At 42.8% G+C, this 13,644-nt stretch overlaps 1 protein-coding gene across 4 annotated transcripts in view; it reads right to left on the bottom strand.

Annotated features, from left to right (window-relative positions):
- Positions 1–3,384: 3,384 nt before the first annotated feature.
- Positions 3,385–13,644, bottom strand: part of LOC130272514 (A-kinase anchor protein 2-like) — a 150,582-nt gene continuing 140,322 nt past the window's right edge. For all 4 annotated transcript variants that reach the window (XM_056518377.1, XM_056518373.1, XM_056518371.1 and 1 more), the window contains exons 3-5: positions 12,878–13,056; positions 10,320–10,358; positions 3,385–5,637 (exon numbers count right to left, since the gene is read on the bottom strand). In XM_056518377.1, coding sequence (XP_056374352.1) covers positions 5,545–5,637; positions 10,320–10,358; positions 12,878–13,056 — 311 coding nt within the window. In that variant the 3' untranslated portion in view covers positions 3,385–5,544. The remainder of the gene's footprint in view (positions 5,638–10,319; positions 10,359–12,877; positions 13,057–13,644) is intronic.

Genomic DNA, 13,644 nt, shown 5'->3' with positions numbered 1-13,644 from the left:
ATACATTCATCCGTTTTAAAGATCCGGTATAATGTTCCGTTATGAAAACCCTGAAAATGGTCAGTTAAACTTCCATTACAAAATCGTATACGCCCATTACAAAATCCCATTATAGTCTATGGGATTTTTACATTTTCCGTTTTAACCCTGTTACGCCTAGCGCTCCGGGTCCCCGCTCCTCCCCGGAGCGCTCACGGCGTCCTTCTCCCTGCAGCTCCCCGGTCAGCGCTGACCGGGAGCGCTGCTCTGCCATGGCCGTTGGGGATGCGATTCGCACAGCGGGACGCGCCCGCTTGCGAGTCGCATCCCAGGTCACTTACCCGTTCCCGTCTCCTGCGGTCATGTGCTGGCGCGCGCGGCTCCGCTCTCTAGGGCGCGCGCGCGCCAGCTCCCTGAGACTTAAAGGGCCAGTGCACCAATGATTGGTGCCTGGCCCAATTAGCTTAATTGGTTCCCACCTGTTCCCTGCTTATATCTAGTCTCCTCCCTTGCACTCCCTTGCCGGATCTTGTTGCCTTAGTGCCAGTGAAAGCGTTCTTGTGTGTTTATACCCTGTGTACCAGAACTATTGCTATCTCCCCTGACTACGAACCTTGCCGCCTGCCCCCGACCTTCTGCTACGTCCGACTTTGCTTCTGCCTACTCCCTTGTACCTCGCCTATCTTCAGCAGCCAGAGAGGTGCCGTTGCTAGTGGATACGACCTGGTCACTACCGCCGCAGCAAGACCATCCCGCTTTGCGGCGGGCTCTGGTGAAAACCAGTAGTGTCTTAGAACCGGTCCACTAGCACGGTCCTCGCCATCCCTCTCTGGCACAGAGGATCCACCTCCTGCCAGCCGGCATCGTGACAGTAGATCCGGCCATGGATCCCGCTGAAGTTCCTCTGCCTGTTGTCGCCGACCTCCCCACACTGGTCGCCCAGCAAGCCCGACAGATTGCCCAACAAGATCACCAGCTGTCGTACTTGACCACCATGACTCAGCAACTCCAGTCGCAGCTACAGCAGATTCAGTCTCAGCTACAGCAGCAGCAACCATCTCCTCCGCCAGCTCCTGCACCTCTTCCGCAGCGAGTGGCCACTCCTAGCCTCCGCCTGTCTTTGCCGGACAAATTTAATGGGGACTCTAAGTTTTGCCGTGGCTTCCTTTCCCAATGTTCCCTGCATCTGGAGATGATGTCGGATCAGTTTCCTACTGAAAGGTCTAAGGTGGCTTTCGTAGTCAGCCTTCTGTCTGGAAAAGCCCTGTCATGGGCCACACCGCTCTGGGACCGCGATGACCCTGTCACTGCCTCTGTACACTCCTTCTTCTCGGAAATTCGAAGTGTCTTTGAGGAACCTGCCCGAGCCTCTTCTGCTGAGACTGCCCTGCTGAACCTGGTCCAGGGTAATTCCTCCGTTGGCGAGTACGCCATACAATTCCGTACTCTTGCTTCTGAACTATCCTGGAATAATGAGGCTCTCTGCGCGACCTTTAAAAAAGGCCTATCCAGCAACATTAAGGATGTTCTGGCCGCACGAGAGACTCCTGCTAACCTGCATGAACTCATTCATCTAGCCACTCGCATTGACATGCGTTTTTCTGAGAGGCATCAAGAGCTCCGCCAGGAAAAAGACTTAGATCTCTGGCCACCTCTCCCACAGTCTCCACTGCAATCTGCGCCTAGGCCTCCCGCCGAGGAGGCCATGCAAGTGGATCGGTCTCGCCTGACCCTGGAAGAGAGGAATCGCCGTAAGGAAGAGAATCTTTGTTTGTACTGTGCCAGTACTGAACATTTTCTGGTGGATTGCCCAATCCGTCCTCCACGTCTGGGAAACGCACGCTCACACTCAGCTCTCGTGGGTGTGGCGTCCCTTGATGCCAAGTCGGCTTCTCCACGTCTCACGGTACCTGTTCGGATTTCCACTTCAGCCAGCTCTCCCCTCTCAGCCGTGGCCTGTCTGGACTCTGGAGCTTCTGGGAATTTTATTCGGGAGTCCTTTGTGAATAAATTCCATATTCCGGTGACCCGTCTTGTCAAGCCACTCCGCATCTCCGCGGTCAACGGAGCCAGGTTGGACTGTACCATACGTTTCCGCACGGAGCCCCTTCTTATGAGCATCGGATCTCATCACGAGAGGATTGAACTTTTGGTCCTCCCCAATTGCACCTCGGAAATTCTCCTTGGACTTCCCTGGCTTCAACTTCATTCCCCAACCCTGGATTGGTCCACTGGGGAGATCAAGAGTTGGGGGTCCTCTTGTTCCAAGAACTGTCTAAAACCGGTTCCCAGTAACCCTTGCCGTAACTCTGTGGTTCCTCCTGTATCTGGTCCCCCTAAGGTCATTAAGGACTCTGCCTGCCACAGGAAATGCCCCTCCCCCCCTCCCAGTTCCATCAGGCAAGCTTCTGTGTCCCCTCATGGCCCTCGTCCTGGTGTCACACTGCCCCGTGCCAGGTCCCGCCCTCTGCCCTCTCTCCCCATTCCTACTCCTGCGGTTCTGCCTGCCGTTGAGGAATCCCTCCATCCTTTCCCGGTGTCCTCATCCCAGGGGAGGCAGTTACCCGATAAAGAGAAGGGGAGACCTAAGGGGGGGGGTACTGTTACGCCTAGCGCTCCGGGTCCCCGCTCCTCCCCGGAGCGCTCACGGCGTCCTTCTCCCTGCAGCTCCCCGGTCAGCGCTGACCGGGAGCGCTGCTCTGCCATGGCCGTTGGGGATGCGATTCGCACAGCGGGACGCGCCCGCTTGCGAGTCGCATCCCAGGTCACTTACCCGTTCCCGTCTCCTGCGGTCATGTGCTGGCGCGCGCAGCTCCGCTCTCTAGGGCGCGCGCGCGCCAGCTCCCTGAGACTTAAAGGGCCAGTGCACCAATGATTGGTGCCTGGCCCAATTAGCTTAATTGGTTCCCACCTGTTCCCTGCTTATATCTAGTCTCCTCCCTTGCACTCCCTTGCCGGATCTTGTTGCCTTAGTGCCAGTGAAAGCGTTCTTGTGTGTTTATACCCTGTGTACCAGAACTATTGCTATCTCCCCTGACTACGAACCTTGCCGCCTGCCCCCGACCTTCTGCTACGTCCGACTTTGCTTCTGCCTACTCCCTTGTACCTCGCCTATCTTCAGCAGCCAGAGAGGTGCCGTTGCTAGTGGATACGACCTGGTCACTACCGCCGCAGCAAGACCATCCCGCTTTGCGGCGGGCTCTGGTGAAAACCAGTAGTGTCTTAGAACCGGTCCACTAGCACGGTCCTCGCCATCCCTCTCTGGCACAGAGGATCCACCTCCTGCCAGCCGGCATCGTGACAAACCCCTTATAGCCCGTTATTAACGGATGTTATTTTGTGACAGGAGAAAGAACAAAAGAAATAGTGCATGCACTATTTCTCCTGTCACAAAATAACGTCCGTTATTAATAACAGGCTATAAGGGGTTAAAACGGCTAATGTAAAAAAATGGGATTTTGTAATGGCCAAATAAGATTTTGTAATGGCCGATTTTCAGGGGTTTCATAACGGAACATTATAACGGATCTTTAAAACGGATGAATGTATAGTGTGAAAGAAGCTGTTCCCTTCGGGAGACCACCAATCTTTTTAGGCTTATTCTACCTGAGAAAAAGTATGGTAGCCCTTATCCAGCAGGAGAAATTTTATTTCTAATGCCACCTGTTGGAGATAAGCTTTTTACTTTCTGGAGGAGAGGTGCTTTGCATACTTTTTTCCCAGGAAGCCTTTCCTGGCCTATAAATCTCCCTATATAAGCTTGGTGCTTTCCCTGAGAAAACACATTACCCCTCAGACTCGTATCAAAGACCTCTCACCATCTAGCCAACACTCTGTTCAGTAATGCGGTCTATATACAGGCCCTCTTTCATTTGGAGGAAATTCTGGGTTGGCTGATAATCCCAGTCATGTTTCAAGGCTCTTTAAAGGGTCAAGCACTGGCTTAAGGAGAAGCTATTTCCAAAAGGTGGCACTAGAGGGTCACATTGAATACTAAAAACCTGTAAATAGTGGACCAATATGAAATGTTTTTCAATAGTGAACATTGGGGTGCCAGTTATTTTGTGTAATAATAAAGCTGAAAATAATGGTGCACATCATACTTAATTTGTGTCCCCATTTGCCACTTTTAAAAAGTGGCTCATAAAGAATTCATAGTTTAATGGAAGGGGCATGGCCAAAGAAAGTCTGTTAAATATATCAAGATTTAAGCCAAAAAGTGATGCAAAATGTGGCACAAATCCCTGGTTGCAGAGAGATAGCAACCATGTCTACCATGGCTCATGTATTAACACTATATATGATTGCACTGATATCAGAAAAACTCATCCTCAAGGAGCTGTTTGTTTGGTTTTATTCACAGATACATGAAATGAATATTGTAGCTCATGAAATGTGCTTGAAACCATTCTGTGGTATTTCAATAAAGCACATCTATCACAAATCACATCCTCAATATCATCGGTCTCAGTGGCAATTCTTTACAAAATGTTTGGATAAATACTAATATTTATATAATACTAATGAATTTGTTACTTAAATTAACAATACTTTGCTGTGATTTAGTGAAAAGCTTCTCTAAAAAGGTGCTAGTGCCGTCTTCATATTGGATCGGTAACTGTCCAATGAAAACGGGCAACTTTGCTTGCATGTGTAAGGGCAGACACACTGGTCTCATCACTGTGTAACAAAATACTGTATATGTAAATATATTTATATATATATGTGTGTATATATATATATATATATATATATATATATATATACATACATACATGAAGTGTGTCTTTTCTTAAAGCTATACTTGTTTAAATAAAAAATATAAAATTATAACCCTTTCCTCCCTGAGAGCCACAAATGTGAACACACACACAGTTTGTGATAATGTTGTGCTTTAAAAATGAACTGTTTTCAACCCATATATCTGTAGGATAGCTTAGCATTATATGACCAAACAAAACCCGTCATCATGGAGTAACTTGATTATGTAGCATTTCTGCTAAAATGTATATAAACATACATATGTATGGTTTAAGGTTAATTTTGTTCCATTTAGCCAAGTGACTTCCCATAACATGAACTGCAGAAAGCCACCGATAAATAAAATATGGTGACTGAGCAGAAATTGTTTGTTGTACCCTGTATGTATATGATTTTGCAGAGCAGACCCACAGAAGAGGCGATCCTTCATTGGGGTAGTGGTGCTCCCAACATGCTGTGGTGAGAGGAGGGTATATGATTTCAAAAAGCAATTCGAAGCTGCATTTAAAAAAAATTAAATAAAAAAAAAAAAGCAATTGCAAGGTATGTTTGGCTTGGAGCATCATCCTTGCTGAACCCAAATGTGTAGGGTCAGCTTACTTTCCTACTGTCAGTGATCCATATCCATTTCCTGAGAGTCCAAGCCTTACATTACTGCCAGTGCCCATCAGTTCAACCATTTTATTTTTAGTCTTTCTCATAAATGCGGTCTTCATTATCTCTATATGGATTGCAGACGCTGATTGTTTTTCAATAAATATGTGGTTAGATGATTTGGTTTTGGTTTCTTTATTTTGTAAGTTCTTATTCATCCTCTTCGCGATTGGCATATATCCCTGCTTCCCAGCGTAATGCCAGCGCACTCTTCCTGCGACCTACTCTGACTGCCTCAAGGACCTGGAATGAGAGAAATCTTTTGGTTAATTCTTTGTTCTGTATACAATACACTTTATCAAGGATAGATATTCACTGGTGACAATGGTACTTAACATATTACTATTCACAAAAGATGTTAACTTATGTTCCCAATCAACATTTGTACATAGCCACAACCATAGGCCTCCACAGAAATTCTTCGAGGGGGTGGGGGTATCATTTAGCCATCCATGCTGTGCCTCTTCTTGACAATCTCATGAAGTGAAGGTGTATAGTCAATATTTCATTTTTTTCCATTCAAAATGCACATGACATGCGGCATGCATGCTTATACCCTGTTCCTTATGTACTGCTTTAAATTTTTACAGTACACAGTTTAAAAAAAGAAATAAGGTATAACCTGCAAATTAAACCTTGATTCTTAAAGGTGTACTCCGCCCCTAGACATTTTATCCCCTATCCAAAGGATAGGGGATAAGATGTCTAGGGGCGGAGTACACCTTTAAGTTATTTTTATTCTTACAGGGCTTATTTTTTATTAAAAATTTTATTTCAATAAAAGTTGTTTCCATTTAGTTATGAGAGTTCACTCAGACACAGAAGGGAAGCTCAGCTGGCTGGGATGCAATTGGTGAGGGACTCAGGGAAGGGCTGAAGCCAATCTTACTAACATACACGTGAGACGTGACAGTGACGGTGCAGTTCTGAAGATGACCTGCAACTTCCCCTGCGCATTGTTGACATCCCTCGCTGACATCACCTGCTTATTGTGAGAGTCAACATATGGCTCTCACGTAAGTTTGCTTTGTAGGCTGTAGCCTGTTTACAGTTTTTTGCGACTTTATCATACATGGCAAGTTCCCAACCTTGAACCCCCCTGCAGAGGTCTATGCCCACAACAGAGACTAGTTATCATATTATCACTACCTGGCCCTAACACCGTGATAATGGGGGGAATTCATTAATGGTGTCCTGCTAGATCATAAAAGTTGTGACAGATTTGAGCTGCGTGCAACAAATTGATCAAATGTTTTACGTCATTTGATTTATTTGGCGCAAGCCAAGTCATGCTGACAGTTTAGAAGCTTTTGTAGGGCTGGATAAGGTTCAAATGTGCTCTAAAGAAAAAAGTTGCAAAAAAGTCCCACATAAAGGGCTGCAACTTTTTTGTGCGACAAAATATAGAGTAAAAGAAAAATGGCCTAAAGTGTTTGATGAATCCCTCCCAATAACTCAATGTTTCTGCTCACAGCTGACCAATCAAAACTAGTGTTATCCACTAGACAGACTCTGGAAGTGCAAATAAGGAGCCTGGAAGGGATTTCTAACTATGCCCCCACACCCTATATCATGACAGGGGTCATATGACAAACATAACTCCACATGTAGTGAAGTACATGAAGACGTCTCATTATACTTCTTGCACCTTAGCTAGTAGTTCATAGGGCCATTTAATGGGTGGAATTGCACCTGCCAATTCAGCTTTGACAGACCATTGTACAGAAAACCTTATCTAAAGGCAACATGTACAGGTGAAACATTGCCTTTAAACATAGATTTCGTTTGTTCTAATGTATTAAACCAGGTTTACATGACTCACAGAATTATCCATTTGTTCCACTTTGTGAGATCTACAGCCCTAGACACTTATCCCCAGGACCTGCAGGATAGGGGATAAGTGTCTGATCACGGGGATCCGACCGCTAGGACCCCCGGCGATCTCCTTTACGGGCCCTGGCTCTGCCGACATGCCCCCTCCATGTATCTCTATAGAAGAGGCGGAGATGCAGCATTTGTGCATCCCCGTATCTACCATTGACAGACTGATGAGTATGGGGCCTCCAGACTAGGCAGATGGTGGTTTGGAAGGTTTGGACATGCTGGATGTCAGCATGGCAGATCCTTTGTTCCCACTTAAGAGGGGTCTTAGCTACAGCTTATTTTCAGCCGTCTTTTCATAAAAGGTGCAAGCTCAGCCGTGCCTCATGTGCCTGTTTGTTTAAGGTGGAGTTGGAAGACATGGCTGTTCAAGCATCAGCTTGTGTCTATGGCCAGATTAATGCTATTGATAATTTTGCTTGACAAACAGTTCATTTTGCACACACTATGTAGCCTATGACTATATACATTGACTGAAGGATTCACAAGAGAACCTGGCCTGAATCAATATTTAGTATGCTTTGTAGTATACTATTTATATATACATTATATGATTGATCAGCCATAATATTAAAACCACTGACAGAGGAAGTGAATAACATAAAATTTATGTCAAGGGGTAGGATATATTAGGTATTAAGTTACAAATTGCGAAAACAGGAGAAATGAGCAACTTTGACTTAACAAATGGGCCAAAGCATTTTTTTTTTTAAACCAGCAGGTCTTGTGGGGTGTTGCCGGTATGTAGCAATTAATACCTACCGGAAGTGGCCCAAGGAAGTACAACTAGTGACAGGGTTATGGATGCCTAAGGTGCAAAGCTAGCACAAAAGGTTAATGCTGCCTATGGAACAAATGGGGCTGCTTACCTGCAGAACGTTTAGAGTGCCAATGCCTAACCCTGTACACTGCCAAGAGTGCAGTTAATGGACATGTGGGCATTAGAAATGGACCATGGAACTATTTATAACATGTCCTGGTCTCATGAATCTCATTTTCTTTTACACAATACATGTGTGTAGCTCACCAGGGGAAGAAATGGCACCAGCATGCACTATAGAAAATAGGAATGCTAGTGGAGGTAGTGTGATACTTTGGGCAAGGTTCTTCTGGTGAACCTTGTTTCCTGGCATTCATAAGGATGTTATTTTATCATGCATCACCTACCAAAACAGACCAAAATACACCCTTTCATGGTAAGGGTATATTCTAATGACAGCCTCCTTAATTAAGATAATGTGCCCTGACACACTACAAAAATTGTTCAGGAATAGTTTTCAGGACCAAACAAGGAGTTAAAGATGTTGGCTTGGCTTATATGTTAATCTGTCAAGAACCTTTGTAATGGGCTGGAAAAGGGAATCCAATGCAACTTACAGGACTTTAAAAAAAAACTCTCACCACCTTGTCCCATTCTGGGCTTAGGGGTGCAGTGGGTCTCAAGTGACTGACAGCTTTTCGAGTATCACTGAGTAGGACCACCCACTGAACTCCTTAGTAAAGAATAAGTAGATATTTAAATTAGTACTGTTTATACTGACTTTTCCCACAAAATTAATTATTGGTCTGCTTATCTCCTCCCTCCTATCTATAACTTTCTTGGATCTCCTAATGTCTTGGTTGATACAGCATGGCACCTACAAGAAGTCTTAAATAGTCCACATGTTAATGGGTCAGAACTTCTTCAGTGACACGAGATTTTTATATTTTAATATTATGGCTGTATTGCAAATATATATATATATATATATATATATATATATATATATACCGTACATTGCATTCTAAAAGTCTTCAGATCCCCCTTCTGTTTTTTACATTTTCTTATGTTGCAGTCTTGTGCTTAAAAAAAGTTTAAAATATAAAGTTGTCCCCATCATTCTGTATTCAATACCTTAGGTCCACAGCACACTGGATACGGTTTTATTCTGAATTTCTCTGTCCTTTGCTCCATTCACCTTTCCCTCAACCCTGACCAATGTCCCTTTCCCAGCCGCTGAAAAAAACCCGTACAGCATTATGCTTCCACCACCATGTTTTACTGTAGGAATGGTATTAGGCAGGGGATAAGCACTGCTTGGCTTCCTCTACACATGTTTAGAATTGAGGCCAAAAAAGGTAATCTTGGTTTTATCAGACTAGATAATCTTATTCACAGTCTGAAGTCCTTTAGGTGCTTTTCATAAACTCCAGACAGGCTTTCATGTTTTTTTTTGTTGTTTTTTTAACTGAGGATAGACTTCTTTCTGTGCATCTAGCACAGATTGGTGGAGTTCTGCAGTGATGTTTGGCCTTCTGAAAGTTTATCTCATGCCAAACAGGATCTTTGGAGCTCAGTCACAGTGACTATTGGGTCCTTGATCATTTCTTTTACCAAGTTCCTTCTCCCCCTATTAGTTTGATGGGACAGCCAGCTCTAGGAAGAGTCCTGGTTGTTCCAAACTTCTTTCATTTAAGAATTATGGAGGCCACTGCGCTCTTGAGAACATTCAGTGCAGGATACATATTTTTGTACCCTTCTCCAGATCTGCTCCTCCACACAATCCTGTCTGTGAACTCTATGTGCAGTTTTTTCCCCCTCATGGCTTGGTTTTTGCTCAGATATGTATTGTCATCTGTGAGACCTTATATAGACAGGGCTGGGTCATTCCAAATCCTGTCCATTTAACTGAATTCATCATGGGCGACTCCAATCAAGGTGGAGAAACGTCTCAGAGATGATCAAGAGAAATGGGAGGTCTGAATACTTATACCCATGTGAAGAAGTGTGTCCTTTTTAGTAAATTTGCTAAACTTTATGAAATTCTGTTGGCGTATGTAAAAAATCAAAATAAAATTTAGCACAAGGTATCAACAACACCAAATGTTAAAAAGTTAAAGTGTCTGAATACTTTCTGAATGCATTGTATACATGTATTTCAAATCTACTGGAACTGCTTTTACAGACTATAAAAAATGACAAAAACATCACAAAAATAATGACAAGGGACCATGCACAGAAGAATAGGCATGCAACTGTGGGAATACAGTCAGGTCACAGGTACCTCAGTAGTAACTCTGTAAGCCTGTAATTTACAGGTGTACTGGTGAGAGAGAAGGAAAAGAAGAGAATTAGTACACTAGACACTGACAGACAAGAGAAACAGTAAAAGCAGCACATGGATTGTATTTCAGATGTAAGACAATTGGTTAGTATAGAAAGTAGTAGTATACCAGTATCCCTCTCCATTACTGTTCTATTCCAAGAGCATAAACCTGACCCACCTTTTAAAGCAACACTGTCTAATATTAAAGAACTTCATTCTCAAACGTTTCCTAAAAACATAAAACCACCTCTAGAATTTTAACCATAGCTCACAGTATGAGAAAAATCTACAAAAATAAATACGTTCAAAATAAATAAGCAAAAGGTGTTAAAATAGATCTGCCTGAATGTTAGCATGGACAATACTTAGGCATCATGTCAACGAAACGTGAGCCAACAAACCAAAAGCTCTGGGAATCTATGCAGAATAAAGTCTGCAAATGTGCACTGAAAAATCCCATTTAGACTATATACAGTAGTATAGGGCTAACTTCTTAAAGGAGACATTTTACAGAGTAAACTTAATATTTTGTTAGTTTGAATAAAAATAGATGGCTTCCTAAGAAAAATAATGCAGACGTGACCTTGTTTGCCTTTTTTTTATGCTCTCCCCTTTTCATATGAAAATATGTGTGGTGGGAGAAGCTTCTGATTGTCACATGATTTGCTTTGAACTTCATTTCCCAGCAGTCACTAGATGCTCATTCCTGTACTGAATCAAGAATCTTATTTTCATAATGATCTAATTTCATAAAGTTATCTTTTCTCTCCTCACACAGGATACAGTGTAATTATAGGAAATAATATCATTTCCCTGCCAAGTGAATTTAGTGTTACAGACTGTGATATAGAAGCTATAGTAGGTACATAATATTATATGAGGAATATTTACCTCATCCTGGCCCGTGAATATTCCTCCCTCTCCATCGTACTATAGAACAATGCATTTCTAGAAGGTTCTTAATGGCCAATATATCAGCTGTTTATGCTGCAGTCTATTTAGCTGTATATTCACTGTGTGTGAGGAGAACTGAACATGTCTGACCAGAAGAGAAAACTTCCTACAGGAAGTATCCCATGGTAACAAGCGATCATCCAGCCTATATTGATCCGAAACTATTGATTTCTGATAATTCATGTATTTGTAAATATGTTTTATTTTACATAATGCAATAGTTTAGACCTATTTATCTTTATCGTATAACCCTTTAATCATGGGATTCAAGAGTTTCATTCAATCTCCTTTTCACAGGTGTTTAAAACCCAGCACCTGCCTATTTAGTCTGCCCTTACAAACAATTGGGTAATAATGGGTCATTCTAAAGAGCTTGTTGAATTGCTACATGGTACTGTAATATAATGCTACTGCTGCAACAAGTCACTTTGTAAAATGTCTTCCCTCCTAGATCTTCCACAAAGAACCATGAGTGGTATTATTGTAAAGTGAAAGCCTATAGGAATCACAGTAACTCAGCCGCCAAGTAGAGACCATGCGAAGGTGGTCACTACAATCAGCACAAAAACTGGTTTTCCACAGCCGAGCAGATCTATACAAGCCTTACATCACCAAACATAATAACTAGGATTGGATGGAGTAGTGTAAAGAACACTGCCACTGGACTCTCGATCAGTGGAAACGTGTTCTGTGGAGTAATGTATCACTCTTCACTATCTGGCAGTGTAAAGGACAAGTCTGGGTTTGGGTAATGCCAGGAGAATATTAAATTCCTGACTGCATTCTACCAGCTGTAAAGTGTGGTGGAGGAGGATAATGTTCTGGGGTTGTTTTTCAGATGTTGGCCTAGGACCCTATAGCCGCAGTAAAGCTTAATCTTAATCCTTCAGCATCCCAAAACATTTTGGAAAACTGCATATGCCCAATTTTGTCTATAAAGGCATGGGTGGGGTAATTTCATTCAACTTGAATGGAGATTGTGAGTCAGACCCTCTGAATGGGACAATATTCATATAGACACATCCAAAATCTTGCAGAGTGGAGAAGTGTTATAACTGCAAGAAAGGGGGGAGCAATTCCATATTAATGCCTATGGATTCAGGATGGGATGTCCTAAAAGCTTCTGTAGATGTAATGTGTAGTTATCCAAATACTATTATCCATATAGGGAGGAGATTTATCAAAACCTGTGCAAAGGAAATGTTGCTTAGTTGCCCATAGAAACCAATCAGATCACTTCTTTCATTTTGCAGAGGCCTTGTTAAAAATGAAAGAAGCGATCTGATTGGTTGCTATGGACAACTCAGCAACTTTTCCTCTGGACAGGTTTTGATAAATCTCCCCCATAGTGTATAACAACAGAAACATTGATAATGAGAGGGTGGGCTGAGGGTGATGTGAGCCCACTGCATTTAAATCATGGGGCTTTTACTAACCACTAACCAGCCACATTACACACTTGATCCAGGTTAATAATTTGAGCAGCACTTAGTACTTGTAAGCATGTGTTATGGAGATATGCAGAAAAGATACACAAAAGCATAAAAGATAGAAAAACTTACACTAGAATCATCCATTCGATCACGTCTCTTACTTTTATGGCTCTCATAATCTTCCATAAGTGTTTGCATGAGATTTTTAGGGCGTTGGGATCCAGTGGGATCTTCTAATTGGAAATCACTTTGTTCAGGGAAACTTTCAGCTTTTGGTGAAGATGGAGATTTTACTTTCTCTATTTTACCTTGAAAGATAAAAGTAGACAAAAAAATTAATAGAAGTGTTCAATGTAATCTGATATTAAAGGGTCTCTGTTCAGTTATCTACACAATTTAAAGGGGTTGTCCAAGATTATGAAAACATGGTGGTAATAAACCTCATTTGCATTGTAACAAAATGGCTTATATTTTGGCACTGTAAAAGGCTATGGAGCTTTAAAAAATAAATAAAAATCTAGCCATGTGCTTATTTATACCCCGGTTGTCATGCTGACAGGTACACTTTAAGCTATGTGCACACACAGTATTTCCATGCAAAAAAAAGAATGAATAAGTGTTTAGCCTTTGTCCTGCCTTGATACGGTTGAAAAATGAGCTCACCATAGTCACTATCTGACTCTGTTCGGCTCATTCAAATAATTGGGATGTGGTGCGCATCTGGCGGGGATATGGCGGTGGACAGTTTTACATTTCATTGCCTTGATTTGGCAGCGGTATTGCACAATCGTCGTGGGAATGCACGCTAACTTCATTTTATGGCTGTAAAATTATGGTCCAAAGGAACTAAATATTAAAACAATAGCATATGGAGCTAGGAAGGACTCAAAAATGGA

The sequence above is a fragment of the Hyla sarda genome, chromosome 1, assembly GCF_029499605.1.
Source record: "Hyla sarda isolate aHylSar1 chromosome 1, aHylSar1.hap1, whole genome shotgun sequence".
NCBI lineage: Eukaryota > Metazoa > Chordata > Amphibia > Anura > Hylidae > Hyla > Hyla sarda.
The sequence above is the reverse complement of the archived record's forward strand: the minus strand, read 5'-3'. Positions and strand labels throughout refer to the sequence as shown.